Source organism: Rousettus aegyptiacus, unplaced genomic scaffold, assembly GCF_014176215.1.
Source record: "Rousettus aegyptiacus isolate mRouAeg1 unplaced genomic scaffold, mRouAeg1.p scaffold_m13_p_6, whole genome shotgun sequence".
Classification (NCBI taxonomy): domain Eukaryota; kingdom Metazoa; phylum Chordata; class Mammalia; order Chiroptera; family Pteropodidae; genus Rousettus; species Rousettus aegyptiacus.
In genome coordinates this window covers 37,232,149-37,257,870 of record NW_023416309.1, presented here as the reverse complement: position 1 = coordinate 37,257,870, position 25,722 = coordinate 37,232,149, and the positions used below count along the sequence as shown (strand labels likewise).

General features: G+C 45.9%; 3 protein-coding genes and 1 pseudogene across 3 annotated transcripts in view; 3 read left to right on the top strand and 1 right to left on the bottom strand.

The window, feature by feature from the left end:
- The first annotated feature begins 3,675 nt into the window (after positions 1 to 3,675).
- On the top strand, positions 3,676 to 3,794 carry LOC118604270 (annotated as a pseudogene).
- Positions 3,795 to 9,061: 5,267 nt separating this feature from the next.
- FRAT2 (FRAT regulator of WNT signaling pathway 2) lies at positions 9,062 to 11,316 on the top strand. Its single transcript, XM_016164208.2, has one exon. It carries the CDS (start codon positions 9,232 to 9,234, stop codon positions 9,928 to 9,930), a length of 699 nt encoding a protein of 232 aa, XP_016019694.1. The 5' UTR covers positions 9,062 to 9,231; the 3' UTR covers positions 9,931 to 11,316.
- Positions 11,317 to 19,130: 7,814 nt separating this feature from the next.
- FRAT1 (FRAT regulator of WNT signaling pathway 1) lies at positions 19,131 to 21,526 on the bottom strand. Its single transcript, XM_016164206.2, has one exon. It carries the CDS (start codon positions 21,496 to 21,498, stop codon positions 20,656 to 20,658), a length of 843 nt encoding a protein of 280 aa, XP_016019692.2. The 5' UTR covers positions 21,499 to 21,526; the 3' UTR covers positions 19,131 to 20,655.
- ARHGAP19 (Rho GTPase activating protein 19) overlaps positions 21,498 to 25,722 on the top strand; it is a 59,196-nt gene continuing 54,971 nt past the window's right edge. Inside the window, exon 1 of the mRNA XM_016164205.2 lies at positions 21,498 to 21,621. The gene's annotated coding sequence lies outside the window, so the exon portion shown is untranslated. The remainder of the gene's footprint in view (positions 21,622 to 25,722) is intronic.

Genomic DNA, 25,722 nt, shown 5'->3' with positions numbered 1-25,722 from the left:
CTGATTTGAGGTCTGGATATCAGCTTGGCAAGTCTGAAATAAGAGTTGATTAGGTTCAGATAGGAAAAAATGCCTCCCAAGAGGCCTAGTCAAAATGGTAATATATTAATTTGTAATGAGAAATTATATATACATAAAACAAAGGGCCCGAAACTTGGTGTCATGGTGACTTCTCTATATATACCCTCCCATGCATAGGAAGTCAAAGTCAGAAACTTTAATGAACATAAAAAAGGGCAAAGGGAATCATGCCAGCTGTATATTAGTAATGTCATTGAGATGTAACAGTTCTCCAGGTAAACGAGACATACCTGTCCATTGGGTCCCTCTATTCTGGTTAATGCTGCAGAATGGGGCAGCCCCTTCCTCTGATGTCTTCTGGATTCTTTGGAGCTACTTACCTGCTGTTCAGTAGCTTTTCTGAGTCTTAATTTGGCTCCTGCTTCCTTCACATGCAGGCATGCCTGAATTGAATTTCCAAGACTTATTCTTTCAGCTTTCACCAGGGAGATGTCCTGTTCCCTATGGGGCCTTGTACAGATAGATAACTTATCCTATCCATCATGTGTGAACTTAAAGGGTTTAACTTCTAGAAGGCAGCTTTGATTTCCAGTTTCCGGGGATGTCACCCTGTGGACCCATAGGAACCAATTACAGAGCCAATGTGATTTTGGATCAGAATTTCAGAGAGGATCTGAGGCACTGATGACAGGCAGATGGATTTGTGAATGGTGCCAGCAATAGATTATACAGACCTTATGGCTCCTCTGCAGGTTTTTCCAGCTCTTGAAAAATTGCTTTGAACCAGAATGGTTTCTACAAAATACATGTTGGACTTGAGGCCACTGAGCCTGAAGTACATACCGTGCTGATAACCTGGAACCAGCCCTCAGTTGTAAATAACACTCATAAAAATGACGAGGTGCAGTATTACCCAAGCAGATTTTACATGGCCCTGTACATTGATTGGATCATTGTGTGATAATACTTATCTAAAAATGCCTGCCTTATTCATTCCAGCAGCTAGTTCAACCTCTTGCAAGTAGGTGGGGTACACCTCCAAAACAAATAATAATCAGCTAGCAAAGCTGACATCTAGTACATATTCTAAGAAAACCCTTTTCTGCCCACACGAGGACTATCAAGGAGCTCATATGGACCCCTTCACACAGGGGCACAGGTCACACCTGATCCACACTTGCCAGATTCAAATCTCTTGTGCAGGTGTAGAAGCAATGACAACTCAAGCTGTCCAGAGCCCTTCAGTTTACCTAACACATTCATATGCACCATCTCTTTTGATTCCCACAAGAACCCAAAGGCAAAGTTAAGCAGGTGGCATAAGGTAACGCCCAGTCCTCTGGAGTTTAAGCCCACATGGTTGCACCCTATGTAACTTGGCCCTGGAGAATACAATGTTCAATGTTGCAAAGAGGCTTGCTTGGCTGTGAATTTCAAAATGCCTCATGGGGTTGGGATACCACAGAGTCTGTTCACTTTCCTGTGTTCATCACCTTGCAGGCACTTCACCCCCAAAGCCCTTCACTGGAACTAAAACTAATTACATAATAGGTTTCTTTTCACTTAGTGAGAGAAGGGTGGAGTTGTTCCAGGACTGACTTTCTTCAAATCTATGAGTGCCTGGGCAGGGCAGGGCAGGGTGGGGCAGCTTGCTGGGTAGTCCTTTCACTTCCTTCCTCTTCCCTTTCAAAGAGGGGGATGGAGTTGGCCTGCAAGTCTTCCTTTCTGTCATTCTTCCACATCTTATATTATTTCTCCCTCTCTTCTCCCTCCCCATGCCCCCACCCCCAACCCCAAACACACACTTGCATTGTGCATTTATTCTGAACAAAAGACTTCCAAAAAACATTTTGTGAGGCATGGGAGATTAAGCAGTAAGTAAATCAAACAGAATCTTTGCCTTTACAAAGTTTCTGAGAAGGGGACAGATAAAATAAAACGATTGAAATAGTGCAGCAAAGCCTAAATGCAGATAACCATGAAGGGACCTGATCTAGACAAGGGACGGTGGTGGGAAGGCCTCTTGGAGTGAGAGATGTTTGCATAAGACCTGAATGGTGAGCAGGTTTTAAGCTAGGTTGTTTTGCCTAAACAACCAAGGCTCCAAAATTTTCCAATCCCCAGGCCTAAGGGCAGCGATCTAATTGGAGGGTAGGCTCACTTGGCCAGGGGGACTTGTCTTGACACTCTTGCATACTAGGCTTACTGTTATCACTTAGATAATATGTGTGTGTTGGGTGGGGTGGGGGTGGGGGGTGGTTGAGGTTGGTGGGTAGTGCTGTAAAAGCTCCTCTGAGGCCATGCCCCAGACTAAGGAGTAGCATGCGCAGAGAGGCCTTGGAGCCAAAAAGTTTGGCCTCTCCAAAGAACTAACCGGAAGCTCAGTACATGGCATGTAAAAATACAAATAAATATTAAGTGTTATTACCTAAATTCTTATATAATGTTGCAGGGATTATTTATTTGGGGGGCGGGGGGAGACCGGTTTTATTTATTTAAATTTATAGTCCATCTACATCTACACATTTATATAATAAAAGCCAAATATACAACAGCAAGACTGATGAGAAGGAAAATACTGAAACCACATGGTAGAAGAGAGAAAGGGATGAACCCTGAAATCAAGGCTAATAGGTTTCTAGAGTGTGCATTCAGTGGGCCTGGACTGAGGGGAGGTAGGGCAATGGTGTCCTGGGGGCTGGGAAACTGATCTTCCCTGCTGAGAGCAGTTCCTGAGTTAGATGTTTCTATTATGCTCATTTTAGAGAGCTGGAAACAGAATAAAAGGCACAGAGAAGTCTCCCATCCTCCTGTCAGCTTTTTCAGGACTGGCCATCATGATTTTGTGAGAGGAATATGAGGAAGAGCTAGAAATGATGGGCCTGGACGCCTGGATATCACAGCCAAGCTGCTCACCCAGCATCTTAAGAGCCAAAAGAGCCTTTAAGAATTGAGGCCAAACCCCTTGCTTTGCAAATAGGAACACTGAGGCCCAGTGCAGGGAATGCTATTCCAAGCATCCGGTGACTGGAAAAACTAGAACTAGATCTCAGGTCGGCCAACTCCTAACCCAGGGCTAAAGCTGGTCAGGACTGCACAGGAAGGCTGTGTGCCATGGACAGCTCACAAGCTCCAGGGACAGGCCTGACAGGTAAGAATGGGTTGTTCCTCTTAGTTGAACCACCACACTTGGTACCCAGTCCTTTTATAACCATGGATAAGGTAGTAGGTATGATAATTGCTTATTTACACATTTTCCTGTATTAGACCATGTATTAGTTTCCTATTGCTGCTGAAACAAATAACCACAAATGTAGTGGCTTCAAACTACCTATTATCTCACAGTTCTGGTGGTCAGAGTCTTGAAGTGGGTCTTATTGGGTTAAAATCTAGGTGTCAGCAGGGCTATACCCTTTCCTGGAAGCCTGAGGGATGAATCTGTTTCTTTTCCTTTTCTAGCTTCCAGGGGTTGCCCACATTCCTTGGCTCATGCCTTTTCCTTCTTCAAAGCCAGCAATCACAGCAGTCCAGCCTCTGCTTCTACACTCTTCTCTGACTCTGACCTGCTTGCCTTCCTCTTATAAGAACCTTTGTAATTACATTGGGCCCACCTGGATAACACAGGATCATCGCCCATCTCAAGATCTTTATCTTGTCTATGGCCATGTCATCCTGTACAAGCCCAATCCCATCTGATCTCAGAAGCTAAGCAGGGTTGGGCCTGGTTAGCACTTCGAAGGGAGACCACCGAGGAAGGCCAGGTGCTCTAGGCATAAAAAATAAAAAATAGGGATTGTAAACTGATGAAGTTTTTGCAATCGGTGAGGTCAACCAAGGGTTGCCTCACTAAAACAAACAAACAATCTTTAACTGAATCACATCCGCAAAGTTTCTTTTGCCATGTAAAGTAACATATTCACAGGCTCCACAGATTAGCCCATAGACATCTTTGGAGAGTGATTATTTTGCCCACCAGAGACTGCTAAGCTTTGTGAGGACTGTCTCCAATGTTTTCTGCTATGGCCTTAGAAGCGGGCATAGTCCCTGGCATAGTGCAGGTATTTTTCAGTGTGCTGGGTGATGGAATGAGTGGGTTTATAGCCTCCTAAACTCAGCCCCTGCCAGGACTTCTCTCCTCCATGAAGCCTCATTTGAACACACAGCAAGCAGCCCATTTGTTGTTCCTACTTCCCCAAATGATGTGATTTATAGAGAATTTGTAGGGCACATGTCCTTCATATTCCAAGGAAAATTTTTAAAGATCAACTTTATTGACATATAATGGATATAAAATTAATTCACCCATTATAAGTGTTCATTGAGTTTTGACAAATAAATACACCTATGTAACCATGACCATAGTCAACATATGGTGCATGTGTTTACAGTCTGTTTTGTTTCAGTCTATAGCAGGGGTCCCCAACCTCCAGGCCATGGATTGGACTGGTAGGTCCATTACCTGTTAGGAAGCCAGCCACACAACAGGAAGTGAGTGGCAGGCCAGTAAGGGAGAAGATTCTTCTGTATTTGCAGCCGCTCCGCAGCTCTAGCATCACCGCCTCAGCTCCACCTCAGATCATCAGGCATTAGATTCTCATAGGAGCACAGGTCACTGGTGCCAAAAAAGGTTGGGGACCTCTAGTTCTAAGTTTTAAGAAATGTACAGACTTATGTAACCATCACCACAGGATACTGAACAGTTCCATTACCCCTAGAAAATTCTGTGTTCTCTTTTGTGGTCACAGCCTCCCCGCCTCCTTAACTTATGGCAACCACTGGTCTGTCATCTGAAGCTATAGTTTTATCCAAGGCAAATTTTAATCAAGATTACCTAGGTAGTAATTTTATTAAAAAGAATCCCCTTTCCTTTATGCATTGTATTGTAAGTACTTCCCTGACCTACATCCTTAGCACAAAGGAGAGGGAGGGGCAGGTGACCAGAAGAAAACTTGGGGATGGGAAGGATTATGAAGACCTTCCTTAGGCCCACCATGGTCCCCTGGCTGCCTTGGGGCTAGCCTTCACTTCCATGCTGCAGGAAAAGAACAATGCAATTCACCTTGGCCAGAAAACCATGTAATAAGCATGAGAGAATCAGGTGACCTGGCATTTTCAATGTGATCTCAAAGTTGAAAAAGATCAGCCACCTGCATTGGAAACAGGATGAAGATGCGATTACTTCACATCAGCAAATAGATGGCAGTTACAATTACAAAGAAAGTAAAAACTAGATCAAATACCAGGTATAGCAGAGCATTTTTCTTATCGAGGTAAAATTCAAAATTGTACAATCCCCATTTCAATCAAGTTCCAAAAAATTTTTAGCACTCAAAAGAAAACCTCGTACCCTTTAGCAGTCATTCCTACCCCCTACCACCACCATTCTCATCCCCAGACCTAAGCAACCACCAATCTGCTTTCTGTCTCTATGGATTTGCCTATTCTGGATATTTCATATAAATGGAATCATACTACATGACCTTTTGTGTCTGGCTTTTTTCATTTAGGATATTGTTTTGAACATAATGTTGTAGCATATCAGCACTTCATTCCACTTTATGGCTGAGTAATATTACATCGTATGGTATACCATAGTTTGTGTATCCATTTATCCACTGATGGACCATGGCATAGAATTTGCCTTTTTTTGTTGTTTTGGACTTGAACATCACTAGGACTGTTTCTGCTCCCCAGAACTTAACTCCAATATCACCCCAGGGTCCATGTGGTAAGCCCCCTCATACATGTTCTCATGTAATATAACAATTTTTAAAAGAAGGGATCACCCTCTCACACCCCTCCTCCTCCCCACCTCCATTTTAGAGATTCGGAATCTGAGGCACAGAAGGATGAAGCAACCAGATCCAAGTGGGATTCCAAGCCTAATGTTCATCCCTCTTCACCCCAGCTGATGTCTCTGGGTGCAGGTAACTGAAAACAAAGTTCACATGGAAAGCAAACTCCTTGGGAAGAATTTCAATGCAGAAATCTAAACTAATTAGTCTTAACTAATGCAGAATATCCTTGAATTCTGTGTCCTTCCACTAGTGATTCTGAATACCCTGTGTCTCCTTCCAGGCAGGCAGCCAGCGTGCCAGGCACACAGCTCTCATCACTTCCCTTTTTGATACCCTCTCATTACTTTTAATTGCATCTGAGCCTCTCCAGCATCTTGTATTTTGATTCCTAATCCAGGACATTTCTCTGCTTCCCACTGGTCCAGCACGGCACTTCCCTCTCTCAGAGCTCTCCAGAGAAGTGCCCCCAGAAAATGGAGTTTGTCTTCTATAATGAATTCATCTTTGTAATGAATAGTATAATATCCAAGTTCCAGGCATATTTACACAGCAATCTCCACACACAAGCAACATTACAAAGGGAAGATTTTTAAAAGAATGTCATCTCAAAGCTTCATTTCCTGTAATGCTAAGAACACTATGGGAATTACCCTGACAAGAAGACAAAATCGACTTTCGGGGATGCTGGATTAGAGACAATAGCTACACCAGCCCCATTAATGTTTAAAGTCAATGGAGCATAAAACTGCTTTTCTCTACTTACAGGCAGGCATCATCTTACAGAGAAGAGGAAAAAAATTACTAAAGTCTGCTGAAATCCATAAGCCCTCCCCTAATTTTCATTCTCCTTGAAATTCTCCTGTAAGTATCATCAGAATGAAAATGAGAAGGGAGGAATAGCTTCCAGTCCTCATCAGTAAAGTGTGTGAAGAGCCCTCCACAGAGATGGAGGAGGAAGGCTGCCTGTCAGGAAAGGATCTGTCACCAAAACCTACAGAACTAGTTGTGGTGACACACCTTGGGATTTAGGAGCCTCTGGGCTGACTTCAGGAGGGCCTTAAACAATCCCAGGTCAGAGTAGAGGGAGGCAGAATACAAGGGACCTGGCAAATTCAAGGAAGCAATGCCTTTAGGATATGTTTTACTTAGTGGACTGCAAAGAGGGATCCTTCATCATTACTATATTAGCTGTTTCCCTTGGGGAATCGCTGGAATTGAGCCAGGGCTCTGTTAGTAAACCATTGGACCTAATCCCACATTACATTTGTGTAATGCCTGACAAAGCCTGTTCCCATTATCTCATTTGATCCTGAAAACAATCCTCAGAGGGAGGCAGGGCAGGGATTACTTTTTCCATTTTACAAGTGAAAACACTTGTAAACTGATTTGCCAGGAGCCACACACCCAGACCTGGCAGGAATGAGACTTGAATCTAGGTCTTTGTACAACCTGTTCAGAGTTCTTTTGACCAGACTGATCAAAATATTCCCAGCCCCACCTTGTCCTCACAATCATCAGTTTAACCAGCAGCTGGGAGTTCACCAGGACAGAGCTTATGTTTATACTGTCCACACACCTCTGTCCTAATGAAAAAGTACAGCCCTGACTGGCAAGCTCTCTGGGAAAAAAAGAAAAAAAAATTTTCATATCGTCTCTCTGCACCAAAGACCAAAATTAATCTAAATGGATTTGAAACAAATCAAGGCATTAGAAATATCTAAGGAAAATTGAACTATTTAATAGGTTTCTGAAGGCAAGAAGACTTTAAATTTAGCATTGTATTAGAAGTTTCAAAGACAGGGGATTTTATAGATTCGACGACATTAAACTTTAAGTTTTAATAAAAAAAAAAAATTGACTATACAAGGCCAACAAAAACCTGAAGAAATATTCACAGCAAACTATGAAAGGAAAGAGTTAACTTCTGGTAAGCAAAAAAATCATGCTAATAAGAAAAAGTCAATAGGAAACACTTATTAGGGAACAATTTACAAAAAAGGAAGTACAGGTGGTTAACATTTAGAAAACTGCTCTACCTAACTAAAATAAAAAAAAAAAAGGAGTTATAAATTTCATCTATGAAATCAGCAAAAAAAAAAAATTAACTAGAATACTTAAATACTAGTTAAAGTGCAATGAATAATGTATGCTCACACATTAATGATGGGGAAGTAAATTTACCCAACTGTAAAACAATTTGGCACATTTATCAGAAACCTTAAAATATCCATACCCTTTGACCTAAAATTCCATTCCTGGGAATACGTTCTTGGGAAAGTCATCAACATGGAAAATTTTGTGCACAAAAATGTCAGTCACATACAACAGTTAAATTAGGTAAACAGTAAACATTAAAGGAATTGTTTAATAATTCATGGTACAGCCACTTGATGGAAACTTACGTGATCATTACAAGTTCTCAAAGTGCATTCAGTAACACAAACACCGTTTATGGTATAATGCAAAGTGGAAAAGTGCACGACATTGTATGTGTGGCTGTATAACATAGAAAAAGACTACAAAGGAAATAAAGTTTTAATGTGAACCATATTTAAGCCTTATGATTATAAGATTTTTTTCATCCCCCTTATTTGTCTTTGAATATTTTTTTTAAATGAACAAAATCAACTCTTCTTTAGCGCTGGAGTGGCGCGTCCTTCTCTCGCTCTGTGCGTGGGGGCCTGAGGACTGAACAGAGGGGGAAGGCTCAGAAAGCCCGCCTCAGGTGGATTCCACCCTCTTTTGCGATGTCCCCTTGGCACTCCAATCCCTTTCCCCTTTCTGCACCCACACCTCTCTAAGGCCCGATCGCCTGCGGGAACACTCGTTCGCCCACCACGCCCGGGTCTGAACGACTGCGGGTACGCGGGGGAGGGGCAGGTCGGGCTCAAGCGATGCTGACACGTGGGGAGGGAGGAAGCCTCTGAGTAGGAGGGGTTGGGTGGGTGTGTCTGCGAGTGGGAGAAACCAACTCAGGCTGCCTCAGGGTCTCCACTTTCTTGTGCTGCTCATCCAGTCGGGGCCCTACAAAGGTTTCCCCATTCCTGGGATCCCCTCATAGGCAGGCACCGAGCGCAGACAGAGAATACTCCTGCCATGGCCCTGTGCAGTCCCCGACGGCCCGCGACACGACGCTTTCTCTCTCATCACCCCCGCCCTGGGGCGGTGGTAGGACCCGGAGGCTACGTCACCCATTGTTTACAAATCAACCCGAGCCGGTAGGATTCCGGCTCCCGCGGCTGCAGCGCGCGGTCGGAGTGCTCGCTGGTCTTCGGATTTCGTGCTCTTCCCGGCCCCGGTCCCGGCCCCGGCCCCGGCTTCGGCTTCAGCCTCAGCACCGCGCCTGGCTCCGCCGCGGCCCACAGAGCCGCCAGCGACGCCCGCAGAGCTCCGGGTGCCCGGGCGGGGGGCCATGCCGTGTCGGAGGGAGGAGGAAGAGGAAGCCGGCGAGGAAGCGGAGGGGGAGGAGGAGGAGGAGGACAGCTTCCTCCTGCTGGAGCAGTCAGTGACGCTGGGCAGCTCGGGCGAGGTGGACCGGCTGGTGGCCCAGATCGGCGAGACGCTGCAGTTGGACGCAGCGCAGGACAGCCCGGCCTCCCCGTGCGCGCCCTCGGGGCCGCTGCTGCAGCCCCCGCGGCCCCCGGCTGCGCTGCGGGCTGACAAGGCCCGACCCCCCAGGCTGCCGCTGTTTCAGCAGCCGGGACAGGCCGCGGCGGTGAGCCCGGCGCCCCCTGGGGCCCTGCGTGGCGCCCTCGGGGACCGCGGCCGCGTGCGGGGCCGGGCTGCGCCTTACTTTGTGGCGGAGCTCGCCGCAGGCCCTGGTGCGCTGCCGGGGCCATGCCGGCGAGGATGGCTGCGGGGCGCCGCCGGTTCCCGCCGCCTGCAGCAGCGACGATGGCCCCCGGCGGGGGCGCGCGCCCATGACGACGACCCGCACCAGCTCCTGCAACAGCTTGTGCTCTCGGGGAACCTCATCAAGGAGGCCGTGCGGAGGCTTCAGCGAGCTGTCGCCGCGGTTGCAGCCACAAGCCCTGCGGGCGCCACCGGGACTGGGGGCGGCCGCAGTGGACCGGACCCCGTTGTCCTGCAACCCTCCGGCGCCTTGCACTGACCTGGGGTACCTGGAGGAGGTAGAAGCGGCCGCTTCGCAGATTCATCAGCATCCTGACCTCACCAACCCTGAGCTTGAAGCTGCTGTCGCCGTTCAGGGAGCGACCGCCTGGACAGCGGGGAGGTGTATGGGGAGAAACCTCAAGCAGAGAAGTTACCGGCCCCGGCGAAACTGTTAGAGAAAACTTGAACGTGGAAAAATGCACGGGCTAGGACGCGTCCATGCCGCATGAGAATTTCCTCGGCCACGTAGGGGCCAAGGACTTGGGATAAACTGAGAACTATGGCAGCTACTTGCATGGACTTGTACCTGACTTAGCCCTTAAGGGCGTCGTGTGCTTGGATTGTTTAAAGATAGGACTCCAAGGAAGGAGGGGGGGGGGGACTCGTGAGGACTTTATAACAATACTTGAAAACTTAATGACACGAATACATTTTCTTTATTTTCCGGTGGAGGAGCTTAGTGAAAATGGTGCTACAATTGCTGTGCAAAGAAATTCCGCAGGGAAGAAGAACGTAAAAGATTGGTCGTGGGTGGGTTGGCATCGCCCCCTTTCTGCCACCTAATCGGTGGCTGGTAGAGGTGGGAGATGTAAACTCCAGTTAGGGGATCGCAGGGAGGTGAATTTTGAAGGTGGGTAGAGTTGGAGTTGAATTTGGACTTTTAAATGACTTAACCTTGCCACCTGTGGTTCAAGGTCACGGTTTGCTGTACTTGGAAGGCTGTGGGGTTCTTGGGAGAGCTAATTCACCCCCATGTCCTTTCTTCTGCTCCAAGAAGAGCCTTGTCTGTGCTTTCCTACCTTTTGGGATTCTCCCAAGGAGACTCAGGCAGGGGGACATAGGGAGAGAGTTATTTGCTTTTTCTGTGCTTTCCTCTTTTCAGAACTCCTCCTCTTCCCATGAGGCCACTCTTGGCCATGCCATGAGCTTTCTTAGAAACTGTTATAAACAATTTCTTGAGTGTCTCTTCTGTCCTTTCATCCCACCTTTCTTATTCCACCCTTTTTGGTGTCTGCACTAGCGGATGAGACCCTGGCTGCTTTTCTGCTCTGTTCTGGCCCTCTGGATCCATGAGTCTGAACCTCCATGGGTCCTCACAGTTTCCTCCTGCCACTAGCTCTTTGTGAGTGACTGAAACTGTTTATAAAATGTGACTCTCCCAGAGGAGAAACCACTGGCTTTACCCTTGTGAAACTTGATGGCTTCTTTAAGTAAGGTGCCACCCCCAGACTTTAAGGTAGCTCACCCCATTTTTTTAAAAAAAAGATTCAATGGCTTGTTCATCCTTCAGATGTAGCTATTGATGTACACTTCGCACCGGAGTGTCTGAAATTGTGGTGGTCCTGATTTATAGGATTTCTTAATTAAAATGTTTGCCGAATAATTATTTTTGTTTTGTTGTGGAGCATGATTTCGCTTTTTGGTGGAAGATGGGGGAAAGAAAAGCACATGGGGACACCTTTAATACTGAAGAGTGCACTTTAGGGGACCCAGGCTCAGCTGGTAGAGCTGCAGGACTTCAGTGCTTCTGGGTCGATGATCCACAAGATAAGAAAATTAGGTCCAGGTTTTTAAAAACTGCTGGATGGGCTTCCACTCCCTTTGTGGAATAAGAACATATTTCAGAAACACAGGAGGTCGGAGGGCAGAGGATAAGGGACTTGTGTTTAGAGCAGGGTTGAGGGACCGTTTTCATCTGAATTATTTGTTTGAAGAATGGGGAGGACACAGGCAAATCCAGCCTGTTTTCCCATAAGAGACTGACCTAGTCTTGAGCTATCGCCTATGGAAAGAAACATAGTTTTATACCGATGTATTTAGTAGTTGTAAAATAGCTCCGTTTAGCAGGAAGGGGTTAAAGTAACTGAATCGGCCCCTACTTGTTCTCCTGCGCACAGCCCGTCTTCCCCAGGCGTGGAGCTCAGCAGCGCCCTTTCTATTTGCTACCTTGCTCTTTTCAAGGAAGCCTTTTTTTTGGGACAGCCCAGCTCTGCTAACCAGTTCCCTGGGGGACCTTTCCTGCTTAGCACCTTACCCCCCACCCATCCCCCTTCCTGCCCTGCACCCTCCCACGGTGGAGCTGCAGGGGAAGGCTAGTGAGTGCTCAGTGACTCGGTTTGAGTCATCCCTGCTGCTCACCAGCTGTGTCATACAGGGCAAGCCTTTGCTCTGTGCTTTTCTCTTTTCTCATTTGTAAAACAATAATACTTAACCCATTTCCCGTTTGTCCGGAGAATACGGAGAATGCGCGCCTCGCCACTTGAGGCTGCAGCAATTATCCAGAGATAACTCACAGATTACAGTCCTAAATTTACCCCCAAAGTTTGCCACAAAATATCTCACTTTATTATTTTTTTCTCATTGTTTTGGAAACAAATGACATCTATTTATAGCATCCTGTTTTTAGTGGTTTTTCCATTTACAAAATATAGTAATTATCACTGAAAATGTCAAATCCTAGAAAATGTAGCATTCCTGCGTGTGATGTTAATACTGGCAGCAAGCTGCACTTTTTTTTTCATAAACGGGAACTGGGTTAATAGGGTAGTTGGGAGGGTATAATGAGGACTTGAGGTGTCTGGGACACTTAAGTGCTCAAAAACTGATAGCTAATTCTTTGTACCACCATTGGCCCTTCTTCCTTCATGGGTTCCACTTGTCTCCTAAATATGTCCCACTCACCCTCACTAATACTTCAGCCACCCCTTCTCTTCCACCATGAGCACAAGCTGTTACTGCCTCTTTTGTGCCGTTAAGTCCCTCTTCCTGAACTTCGAGAAGGCCACCTCCACACACCTTCCAAATGGCCTGTTTCTCTTTCATCATTCTGGTGTGTAGCATTTACTGAGCATACATGTGCCAGGTACTGTTCTGGATGCTTAAGTCGTTTTGTCATGGCTTTATTTGCTATGAGGTAGGCACTATTTTCTCCATTTTCTAGATGAGGACACTGAGGCCCAGGAGATTAAGTGATTTGCCTGAAGTCGCCCGCTTGTAACTTGGTGATGCTGGGATTTGAACCCAGGCAGTCTGGCTCTAGGCTCTGCTTCCCTCAACCAGATTGTCCAAGCATACTGTACTACATCCACGAGACTTTCTTGACACCATTTTCTCCCATGTCGGATTTATTAGAGTTCTTAAGAGCATCCCACAAACCTTGACCCACTAAATACCTTAATACAATAGCAACACCATTCTCAAACTTTTCTTGTTTACCAGCCATATATATGCAAGGTGCTGGGGGTCCGGGATGAGCCAGGATTTCAGACATCCTGAAAGAACCCACAATCAGGTTTGGGGCCAAAACGTTCACATAAGGTAGTAGGAATTACATGAGAGTCACAGACAACAAATAGTATATACAGCTGCTGCTTTTAGAATCTCAAGTGTTGTGTAACATGAGGGCATAGGGCCAAGATGGTGAGATCTCACCCAGTGTGAATGTCCTGTAGGTCTGCAGGATGGCCAGACAGCACTCATGAAGTGAGAATGGTGACTGTGAACAAGGAGGGGAAGATCTACAGGACCTAAGAGGCAAGGTAGGGAGAGGGAAAGGGAACTAAGTCCTCTTATGGGCAGGTACTCTATGGGCACCTTTTACAAGATGGTGCTTTTCAACAGGGAGAGGTAGGAATTATTGGTGGTAGAGCAAGAACTGAATTAATGGCTCTTAAGCTGATCCTCTTGCCACCTGTCTGAGCCTACCCACATCTTTCCTTGTGAACCCCAGCTCCTGCTACTGATCAGCCACGTGCAAAGGCTGTAGAGAAACTAACCCTGGCCCTCGACCTGGGGAAGTGTCTGTGTCAAGGAAACAATGGCTATTTCCAAGGTGCTGCAGCTTGGGCTAGCCCATGATTGTGGCTGGGATATTCCTACCTTCTTGAAGCAGATGGGCACAGAACTGGTGGCTCAGGTGTGGGCATATTTGAGACAACTCCACCTAATGAAGGGGCCCAGGCCTAGGTTTCTCTGGTAACATTCTGCAGGTCTCAAGCCCAGAAGGACCAGCAATAGGAAAACAGCAAGGAGAGGCTCTGTGTGTGTGTGTGTGTGTGTGTGTGTGTGTGTGTGTGTGTGTGTGTGTGTTGGATAGGTGGGTGGGTAGGGGTTGATTAAAAGTTTCCTGTGGGAAGCTACAGGGACAGCAGCTTGGTGCCTCATAAATGACTAGAAGTTGGAGAGGGGTCAGGGCTGAAGATGAGAGATTTGGCAGAGCTAAGAGGAATGGATTGAGCCTGGGAGATGGTGTCAGCTGGGAAGTAAGAATGAAACTAGCGAATGTGTAGAGTGCTTACCTTGTGCTAAGTACTTTGCAAAGATCAGCTCATCAAATCTCTGTGAAAGGGAGAAGAGTAAACAAAGGGATCAGAGAGAAAGAGTAGAACCAAGAGAAACTGAGGTAGGCTGGAGGGTGAACTATGGGGCATGGTGGATATTTGAGTGTGTCTACATACTCATGGCACATACAAACACAGAGCCATATCTATATTATCTCCTTATATGTCCTCTGTGGTCATGTCCAGGGTATTTGAAATCAGATCTTGCTCAGTGACTGTCATTGTTTTTATCAAACTTTGAATTTATTCAACTTCCCTTTATCAGCACCATTAAGTGGTACATTTTGAACATCTGCACTGTGAGGTCTTCTCCATAACCCATTTGGAGAAAAGTATAATTTATGGTGTATCTGGGGAAAGGTAATTATGACTCCAGTGTCTGGGGAAGATTTTCAAGAGAACCTGGGAAACCATTTTTTACACACATTAGGTTGTTGAATCTAATTTAATAAAAAAGAAACAGGCAAAAGGCAGGGCAAAGGTAACAAAACGAGATAACCGGTCTGTGACTTTTTTTAACCAACCCAAATCAATAAGTCAAACAAACTGTCTGAACAACCTATCAATTGGGGGTAGTGAATTTTACCTCTTATGAGTCAGTTAATTGATAAGAGGGAACAGTTGATAAATTCCTCGTTATCAGATTTAGTTTTTATTCTATTGAAGTATAAGGTCCAGAGATGAAGAATTCATTCACACAATAACAGAAATAGACAAGGCCATCCCAGGCATGAAAGGTTAGACGAGGTTGTTTCAACAGCCTAACCTCAAATCCTTGGCTTCTCTGTGATAGGACAGGTTGTGACATAAGATGCTGTCACGTGGGACATCCACCCTTAAACCTGTCCAGTCCAGCCACCCCATCCCTTCCTATCTCCTCCAGGAGCCTTGTTTTTTATTTTCCCTTCAATTTCTCCCTCTGCATATCCTCCATCCACACTCAGACAAGCATGGGTCTCTCCTGGTCGAGTAAAAATCCTTCCTTTGACCCTGTTTTCTGTTTTTAGCTGCTGTCTCTCCTTTTCCATCTTCCTCAAACTTCCAGGCACCACAACTCATCATCTCAGTCCCAAGCACTCTACTCCCTTAGCCTCCACAAGTCTGTTGAAATGGCCCCATTTGTTTGCTCTGCAAATATTCACTAAATGCCAATCCCCAGGCGTTGTTACTAAATGCAGCTGTGTTTCAGGCAGTGACCTAAGCATTTTTACTAGCATTAGCTCAATGAAGCCTCACAACCTTATGAGGCAGGGACTTTATTATCAAACTTAATGAATGAGGAACATGATTTTAGACAGATGAAGTGACCTGCCCAAAGTCATAGGAAGGATCTTTAAAGGAAAAGAGCCAGGATGGTGACACATGTACTATACTAAGGCCTACGGTTTCATTTTTAAAATGTGTCTTTTCTTGTCTTTTTCTCTCTCTTCCCACCCAGGCCCTTATCACCTGGTGCCTGGATGTTTTAACAGCCATCCAACTGATCTGGTTGACCATAAATATTCGCCCTCAAATTCCATCCATCCCCCACACCGTTGCCTGATAATCTGCCTAAAACATCCTCTTCATCTTGTCACTCTGTCATCAAAGAATATATAATCTCTTTGGAAAAGAAGACACTCACATATGAGCTCCTGAGATAACCCTATAATGACAGTAAATAAAATGAGAACAAAATGAACTCGAAGATCACTTCCTGCAAAAAAAAAAAAAAAAAAACCTGCACAGTTTTCTCAGTACAAATTATAGTTGGGAGTGGACAGCATAAGCAAGCAGAACCACAGCTGAGCACTGACTCTGAATTAGAAGAGGAAGGGTTTTCTGAAAAGAAATAGGGGAATTTAAGAGCTGAGGCTCTAGGCTGTCCTCAGCACACACCCTGTAATAGTCCCCGGTGTCCTTCCTCTTCCAGTCCCAATCCTGAGCTGCTGTCAAGGTTTAGCTTAAAGGGACCTCCACACTTTTCTGATTAAACCACTTCTAGACTATTTTCTTCCGGTGTACGTCCCTGGGTGCTTACTTATATAACAGGAGTGTATGCTCTAGAAACTGGTCTGATCTTCAGAGGAAACAGGTTTACGCCTTTTAAGAAATCAGTTGCAGAAACCATTAAGAGTAAGAGGTAGGACTTCCCACAAAAGACTTATAGTGCCCTTCATGCAATAGCTTCCAGGAACAATGTTTTACTATTTGAATGTTTATTATTTGCTATTCCCATAAGTTATCTAATTTAATCTTCACCCAATTCTTCAAAGTAGGCTCTATTCTTATCTTCCATTTTGCAGATGAGTTAATTGAGATTACTGAGGTGAAAGACCCTGTGCCAAATCACAGGGCTAGCAATGGAGGGTTGCCTGCAGAGCCCACACTCTTAACTATCATGCCTCCTGGTAAACACTGTTATAGGTAGGTCACTTATTCTCCCTTCCAGTTATGGATGGAAAACCGAGAGGAAGAGCTGCACAGGAGAGTATTTGCCCCCTTTTCTGAACCAGCTTTCACGGTGTTCAAATGGAGTGCAGCTCCACATGGAAACCTTTTTGGGCTTCCATTTCAAAATGAAGCAGTAGCACTGGACCACCGAAGGCTGAGCTCTCCTGGGGCTGACATTCTGTGATTACTGAGCATTGGTGGACGAGGGGGGAGATAATTGAGTGAGTTAGTAATTTGGTTGCCAGGGTAACTCTTTCCTGATTGGAAGGAAGGGATCACAGGGTTCAACACAGACTTTGGTGGATAGAAAGTGGTGTCTGATCTTCGCTCTATGTTTCTGCTTCTGAGCTGGAAAAGGAAAAGAGCAAAAAAGGATAAAAATTGAATCCAAATATTGTAGCATTTACACCTAATTTATAATGAAATCCTGGACTTCTTTGCGGAGTGTGACATTCTTTTCTCCAAATCACTCGTTATTTGTCAATTTCTGTGTTTATTTTGTATTTTTTTTTCCCACTGGGTTTATAGCTTTGGTCTTTTACCTCACCCAAACCATTTTCTTTGGCCAGCTGTCTTCATAGGGTGCTGAACATTTCGCACGAAGATGGTTACAGCATACCTGTCTTTATCTTGGCTTAGGGGTCTGGGGCATGGTTTTCCAGAGTTTTAATAGCAGGGCCATGCCTTTGGACAATTGCAGAGGTGTTATTCACATTGTAGTGTATGTATGGAATTGTACAGTGGATGATATTGAAGTATGTATGATGATATGAGGCTATTGGAAAGAGGCCTGAACTGGGAGCCTGAAGACCTGGGTTTGATACTCTGTTAGGCCTTTGACTTAAAAAATGACTCTGGCAGGGCAATCTGCCTTGCCCCTTCATGGACTATTTTTCCACCTATAAAATGGTCTAATAACTTTTAAAAATCATTTATGTAAATTCTTATTCCAAAAAGGATTTTTGAGTGACTAGTAAGACTTTGCAGCTTTAAAATGGTAGAGTTTTATGGTTATAGTGCATTCAAAGTGCATTCAAAGTGCCTGATAGTAGGCATTAGTTTCTCCAGTCGTCCTTTTTTAAGGAGGGGGGTTGTACTGTGTGAGCCCTATGGTTGAGTCTAGATTTCAGCAGTCATTATAAAAAGGCAGCGCAGTTGGTGCAGTGGCATTGAATCATGATCAGTTCAGCCCTGGATTGCTCCTAACTCTTTGACCTCTGGGAAATCCCTCCCCAAGTAAGAAGTGGGGCCAAGGACCTCAAGGCTAGTCCAATGCCAGGGGATGTCAGCACCTGACTATTTCCCCTTGCCACTCCATACCCAGAGGTGGTAGGTAGCCCACTGCAGGGTTGGAGGCCCCCTTCCTGTTTCTTTTAGAACTGCCATAATCTCCCTTCCTTTACTGGGTGGCACTGGACTGAGCCCCCCACAATCCTTTCTGAGCTGGTCTGGTGTGTTCTGGAGGTACTTCTCAGAGACCATCAGGGGCTGCATATGTATTTGAGAGGATAGGGAGGTAGAGACAACAGGCATTGAGTCCAAAAGGAAATTAGAAAAGTTGGGACTTTAATTATACAGTACTTGATCAAGAAAGCATTTGGAATCATGACATGCCCTTGTTTTATGAGAAATGAAGGGTCGAGTCACTTAGCTACTTAGGGACAGCCCTGGGAAGGAAGGGGTAAGAACTAGACTGTTCCTCTCCAGTATGTGCCAGTCACCAAGAACTCTCTCTCTCAGCCCACTTCTCACCTGTTGTACAGATGAGGAAACGGAAGCTCACAGTTGAGCAACTTGTCCAAGGTCCCTATTTAATAAGCGGACTTGCCCCTGTCCCCAGCCTGGCTTCTTCCTTGAGGGAACAGACTGAAGTAACTCAGAACTGGGATAGAGATAGGACAGAGACATGCCAAGTGCCAAGGGCAGAGAGAGGAGTCTTTTAATATACTCCCAGCCAACTTTCCCACCATAGGCTTGCACCCTGAGCAACCCCTAACCACGAGTTGCTCAGCCTCAGGGTCACCTTGTGGAACAAGTCCATCTAATGACCACAGTAGAAAGACAGAAAAACAAAAACAAAAAACCATATGCCTCCCAGTCTGTAGTGACTGACTGATCTGTTCTTTGCTAAAATAGTCAGAGGCAGCTTCATAAAACACCTCTATCACCGAGTAGTAATCCAAAGGCTCTAAGGTTTTGGTGAATGGGATTGGTTCAAACCTGACCTCACTTTCATTTAATCTCATGCCAGTACCAATACACACCCAGCTGTACAGACCCTGTCTAACTAGTGAGCTGCTCAGACACAAAGGCGCTCTAATTACCATCTACAAGCAAGGCTGACAAGGATTTCAAGTGTTTTCATGTTTATGGAGATCAGAAAAATGTGTTCTGTGCATCTTTCCCAATGACAGCAAGTATAAAATAAAACCAGAAACACAACACGTTTATTTAAAAAACAGGTATTTCAGTTAAGTTAAAATCCTGTAATTAGGATAGCAACAATTTCAGATACTCCGTTGCGAAGTGCAGATTTGTCAATAGCCACATCTGGATGATTAACATGCCATTGAATATTATAAAACTAAAACACCAACTAAACGGTCTTAAATCCCTTGGGGTGAACAGCATGTTACAAAAACTTCACCACGGATCACAACGGCAAAACCTGCAGCCTCTCTATTTGGAGGGTCACATTTTCTACTCAGTTTCCTTCTCTTACAAAGGCGAAAGGCATGGCTGGGGGAGGGGCGGAGGGAGGAGGAAATCAACTTCATCTATCCAGGGAATTGCAGCTGTTATTGCAAATGGCCCCGGAGAGCCCATTATAAGCTGCTATGCGAGGCTGTTTCTCCCTGGAGTGCCCGTCACGTGGTTCCTCCCCAGCCTCCCAGCCGGGGCCCCCAGGAGCACCAGCACCACTCTTTTCAGCAGGACAGTGGAGCCAAGGGGGTAGAGGATGGACCCGAGGCCACGTTTCCAGTTTCTGTGAAAACCCAGGGCGGGGCCGCTCGCGGGAGGCACCGGCGCCCAGCCGGGTCCCTGCCTCTCTTCATCCGCGGTGACGGCGGTGCGCGTGTCCTCAGGAGACTCCAGCACTTGTAAAAACATTGCGCTCTTTTCCCAATACAGGCAGAACCGGGTTACTTTTCTCCCCGGCTGGAGCCCCGCAACCCTATGTGCGCCCTGGAAACAGTGACCTTGAACCCAAGGAGGGATAGGCTGGCTGTGAAAATAATTTAGAGAGGACCGAGGGTTCCCTCCAAGCCTCACCCTACCCTATCTCCAGCCCCGCCCGCCCCCGCTTCCCATCCCCACTCAGAGAGCCGCAGCCCGTTGCGAAGCGGGAGCAGAGGAAAGGTCATTCCTATTCAATTCCCCTAAAGGTCCTTTCATGGTACCGCGTATTTTAAGAACCCCAAAACACATGAGATGGGTTTTAAGTGTCTTAAATTTTCAAATCTGGTAGATTGAGGTACTCCCTGAAATGGTCATGTACTTGTATTCCCCTCCCCCAAAAGCGGATCAGGAACCAGCCTTGAAAAGGTAAAGCAGGTAACTGGGATCTTCGTCGTCCTTCGGGCGCTCTGCAATTCTGAGAAGGGTGGACTGTGGCCACATGGGCGCCGGGCTGGAGACCCCAGAGAGGGTACATGAAACCGGAAGCTGTGCCTCCAAGATTGGTCACCCCAAATAAGAAGTCCTACCGATTGTGAGCTTGGGGTACGCTATGTAACCTGTGTTAAATAGGGCCAAGTCCGGTTTTTCAACATCAGGGCTCTTGACCTCAGTACCCCGCAAAAACATTCCCAACTTTTCAATTCATCATCTTCATTAGCTTATTTTCCCGCTTCCAGAAGAGCGACTTCACCAGTCTGAGTAGAGATGCACCTCAGGGGGAACCCCTTGCCCTCCAGAAAGAGACTGGTGCTGTTGCCACTCTCGCGGTATTAGCTGCCCGGCACAAGAACGCTGTCCCCAGTTCGGAGCTGCGCCCTCCTCCCGGTCGCACCAGGGTTGTTGCTGCAGGCCGCGCGAGGGCTGCGGGGCGAAGGGGGCTTGTGCACCGGGGCCGTCGGAGGCCTCAACAGCGAGCGTTGGGGAAGCTTTGCGTGCAACTGCAGCCGTCGCGAATGAAGCCTTCGCACCGCCTCTTTGATGAGGTTCCCCGAGAGCACGAGCTGCTGCAGGAGTCGGTGCGGATCATCGTCGCCGGTGCGGACTTCCGGCTGGGGCCCGCGTCGTTGCTGCAGGCGGCGGGAACTGGCGGCGCCCCGCAGCCATCCTCGCCGGCACGGGCCAGACAGCGACTGAGGGGCGCCCCGTTTATCGGCTCCTGGAGCCCCATCTAGGCCGGGCTGAGGGGGCGGTGGAGACAGAGCGCTAGGACCTGTGGAAAGCTCAGCCACAAAGTAGGGCGCAGCCCGTTCCCGCACGCGGCCGCGGTCCCCGAGGGCGCCGCGTAGGGCCCCAGGGGGCGTCGGGCCCACCGCCGCGGCCGGTCCCGGCTGCTGAAACAGCGGCAGCCTGGGGGGTCGGGCCTTGTCAGCCCGCAGCGTAGCCGGGGATCGCAGGGGCTGCAGCAGCGGCCCCGAGGGCGCGCACGGGGAGGCCGGGCTGTCCTGCGCCGCGTCCAACTGCAGCGTCTCGCCGATCTGGGCCACCAGCCGGTCCACCTCGCCCGAGCTGCCCAGCGTCACTGACTGCTCCAGCAGGAAGAAGCTGTCCTCCTCCTCCTCCTCCCCCTCCGCTTCCTCGCCGGCTTCCTCTTCCTCCTCCCTCCGGCACGGCATGGCCCCCCGCTCAGGCACCCGGAGCTCTGCGGAGGTGGCTGGCGGCTCTGTGGGCCGCGGCCGAGCCGGGCGCGGACCTTAGGCCAAATCTGAAGCCGGGGCGGACACGGAAGCAGGAGCCGGGTAGGTGCTCTACCCGCGCGCTGCAGCCGCGGGAGCCGGAATCCTACCGGCTCGGGTTGATTTGTAAACAATGGGTGACGTAGCCGCGGGGTCCTACCACTGTGCGGGGGTGGGGGTGCTCTGTGCAGTAAGGGGTGCTGGGCCTTCCCTGGGCCGGGGTCCAGGGTGGAGACTTGCTCCCTCTCAACTCCATAACCCTGAATACTGCCTGTTGTGGAGCACTGAGGACAGGATCCTCGCTTTCTCAGGCTGGCGTTATTGGCATTTCCAGAAGATGAACACTGGCGTGGATTCTGTTGGTTTCTTCCACACACAAGCGCATACACTTAGATTCACGCCCTCACACTCCCTCCCCTCTTCTAGGCGCGTCAACGTGTCTGGTTTTGGCATTTACGCTTTTGAGGTCCCAGGTGCCAGCATCTGGGAAGTGATGACCGGGCGAGTGAGGGGAAGATGGAGAGGAGGAGTCAGGCTAGGGATTTGTCTAGAGATTAAGGAAACAAGGCTGACAGAGATGGAAAGGAAGAAAAGGACCCTGTGTTGCGATGAGGGTTGCAGAGACGGAATTGGCAATGAAAGGCCACATATTAAAATGTTTCTTGATCAGGAGCATAGGTTTGTGGGGGCTTGGATTGGGGCTGTCATTACTGGTGAGGAGCTTGCTAGTCTTGGGAGGAGCTCTGAGCTATAAAGTTTTTTTTTTAAGAAAAATGCCTCATCTCCAATAGGGGAGTATCCTCTCAGACTAAGTGGAGAGGAAAAGGTTGAGCTGCTTGATTGGAAATGGAGATATGGGCCAGCTTAACCAACCTTTCAAGATATCATGATTGGCTTAAGACCAACCAAGACTTCACTTTTTAAAAGGAGGGGCGGAAGATCAATCCTTCGCTGACGTGTTGCCTGGAGGCTTTAGACTTATTCAGAATCCCAAACCCCTCGGGCCTAACTTTCAAACACAACGCTTGTAGGTAGACTTTTTCCTTCCTTTTTTATCGTGTGTGTGTGTGTGTGTGTGTGTGTGTTTTATGTTGTAGGTAAACTTGGTGGGCCAGCCTTTACAAGCCAACCACGGGAGAGATATTTACAAGGTGATGAAAATATTCAAAACTGAATTATGGTGATGGTTTAACAATTAAGTAAATTTAGTAAAAACCATTGAATGTTCACTTAAAATGAGTGAATTTTATATGTAAGTTATATTTCAATAATGTTATTTTTAAGATTAACCACAAAACATGTACGTACGAGCAGAAATCAGGTGGTAGAGAACTATAAAATACTGAACAGGAGAGTGGCATAATTTAGAAGGGAGTGCAAGAGGAAGGGATGAGCCTGGGAATGCAGAGAAGTAGAAACAGGGGTCTTGGTGGACAGGTCGAAAGATAATAATTACAGGAGCAAAATTTTGGGGAAGAATGAGATGGAGAGAACAGGTGAGAAGTTGTTTAAAAATAGAATTGGGCTTATTTTTGTCACAGGTGGAGGGAAGAAAATGAGAACAAAGGAAGAGGCAGTTTGAAGACAGCCATTAACTTTTTGGAAATCTTGGAAATCCAGACTTATACAGTGTCAAAATTTACCACCTCATTTTAGTGGACGCCTTAGGATTTTCTATATATATATAATCATGTCATCTGCAAATAGAGGCAGTTTTACTTCTAAGTTTTTAATCTGGATGCCTTTCATTTTTCTTGCTTAATTGCCCAAGCTAGAACCTCTAGAACAGTGTTGAATAGAAATGAGGGCAGACATCCATATCTTGTTCCCCATCTTAGAGAAAAAGCATTTGGTCTTTCACTGTTAGGTATGTTTTGGCTGTGGGTTTTCATAGATGACAGTTATCTGGCTGATGATGTTCCCTTTTATTATTGGTTTTAGTGTTTGTTTTTTTAATCATAAAAGGGTCATCTCAGTTTAAGTCATTGTTAATTTGAGAATGTAATCAAGGCAGACATTTATTAGCTAGAATGTTATGAACTTAATTATTTAAAAACTTAAGATGAAAATTATTAGTAGCAGTTTGTAATTTGTGTTTTTATTCTTTGGTTCAGTATCTGTATGCCTTATACATCGTTGTGGGCATGAAAAATGGTACAACCACCTTGGGAAAAGATCTGGCAGTTTCTTACAACACTAAACATGTACCTATTCTGTGATAAAATTCCAGTCCAGATATTTGCCTAAGAGAAATAAAAACATAGATATGCATCAGGACCGACAGGCAGATAATCATAGAAGCTTTATTCATAAAAGCCATAAACTGGAAACAGCTCAAGTATTTATCAACAGGTGAATAAACAAACTATGACACATTCATGAGATAATGATGACAATTCGCTTTAGCAACAAAAATGACAGAGGTAATACTATATGCAATAACATGGATGAAGCTCAGAAATAGTACCCTAAGTGAAGGAAGCCAGAGGAAAAAGATCACATATTGTTTGATTTTGTTTATATGAAGTACCAGAACAGAAAACATTAATTTATGGCAAAGAAAATAAATCAGAAGACCGATTGCCTTTGGAGAAGGTGGGGTGAGGCAAGGACTGAGTCAGAAGAGGCCCGAGGGAACTTTAGGAGTGGTGGTAATGTTTTACAAATCTTGATATCTTCCTTTGGGCTTCACAGATGTATTTCACAAGTTAAAACTCTTTGATTCATACACTTAGAATTTATTGTATGTAAATTTTATTTGAAAAGAAGAAAAAAACTAAACAGCATTGAATTCTGGGTAATAGACATGCTGATGAATCTGGGGTGAGATGTACTAATGTTTGCAATTCTCAATTGCACAAAAATGTAAGATGGATTAATATCCGGATAGAAGGATGGTTACGACAGGTAGATATATGATAAAGCATATATAATAAAATGTTAATGTTACACTATGACCCAGTAATTCCACTCTTAGGTATATGTCAGGGAATTGAAAACATATGTTCACACAAAAATTTGTATATACAGGTTCATAGTCGTATTATTCATAATAGCCAAAAAGTAGAATCCAAATGTTCATTAGCTAATGGCGGGATGAATAAAATGTTGTCTATTTATACAATGGAATATTATTTATCATAAAAAGGCATGAAATACTGATACATACTACAGCATGGATGAACCTTGAAGACTTTATGCTAAGTAAACACCACTTTAAAATTCACTTTAAAGTGATTTTAATGTTATGCCACCTATATCTCAGCTTTAACATGCTTATTATGTTAATGGTAGCATCCAGGTGCTGATTAATAGGGTATTTCACTGTCAAATTCTTTCAAATTTGACTGTTTGAAAATTTTTAGAATAAAATGTTAGAAAAAAATAAACCACAGAAAAGGAGTGATTGATTTTCTGACTTCATTTAGAACCACCCAGGACATGGATGGCTCAGGGCTGATATTGGGAAGGAAGTATACAGTCAACCAGACTGGCAAGTTAACTAGGGTTTTGTGTGGACTCATACTCCTGGTGTTAAAGGCTATAGATGGGCTGCTGTAGATTGACTAAATTCTTGCTCACTGTGGAGGAGGATTTCAAATTGTATGGTAGGAATGAGGCTTGACACTGTTAGAGGCTAGTAGCGTTCCTGATGGGCCTCAGGAGCAGCAAGGCAGACACAGGCTTGCCCCTTTACTAATTCCTTCTTTGCCTCCCATCTTCCAGATAGGGAGTCTCCAAGGGCTGGGCTGGTTGGTGAGGAGGGATTTGTAGGAGAGAACTGAAGAGATTATGGGATTCACACTGAGATGCAAAGAGGTGCTAATGAAGTATTAAACACTTCTCAGTAGATTAGCATCAAGGAAGCTGGAAACCTGAAGGCAGAAGTTGAAAATGTCTGGAGGCTGCTGATAGGGTGGAAAAGAAAAACAGGCTGCTGATTAAACCCGGTTCTAGGAACAGGTGGGTCTGTAACTGGGCATTTAAAATGGATAACTGGCTTTGGGCTAACACTGATAAAGCGATGGAAAATAATCACCATTAATAAGAGTACAAAGGCCTTAAGGTTGGGGAGGAGGTTAAGAAGAATGCAGCTACAGAGATGAAGACTTGGGAAGTGTACAGAATTGAATAGGGTCCATATTCATGTCCACCGGGAACCTG

Coding starts and splice junctions, on each gene's coding strand:
- FRAT2 (XM_016164208.2), top strand. CDS start 9,232: ATGCCGTGTCGGAGGGAGGAGGAAGAGGAAGCCGGCGAGGAAGCGGAG.
- FRAT1 (XM_016164206.2), bottom strand. CDS start 21,498: ATGCCGTGCCGGAGGGAGGAGGAAGAGGAAGCCGGCGAGGAAGCGGAG.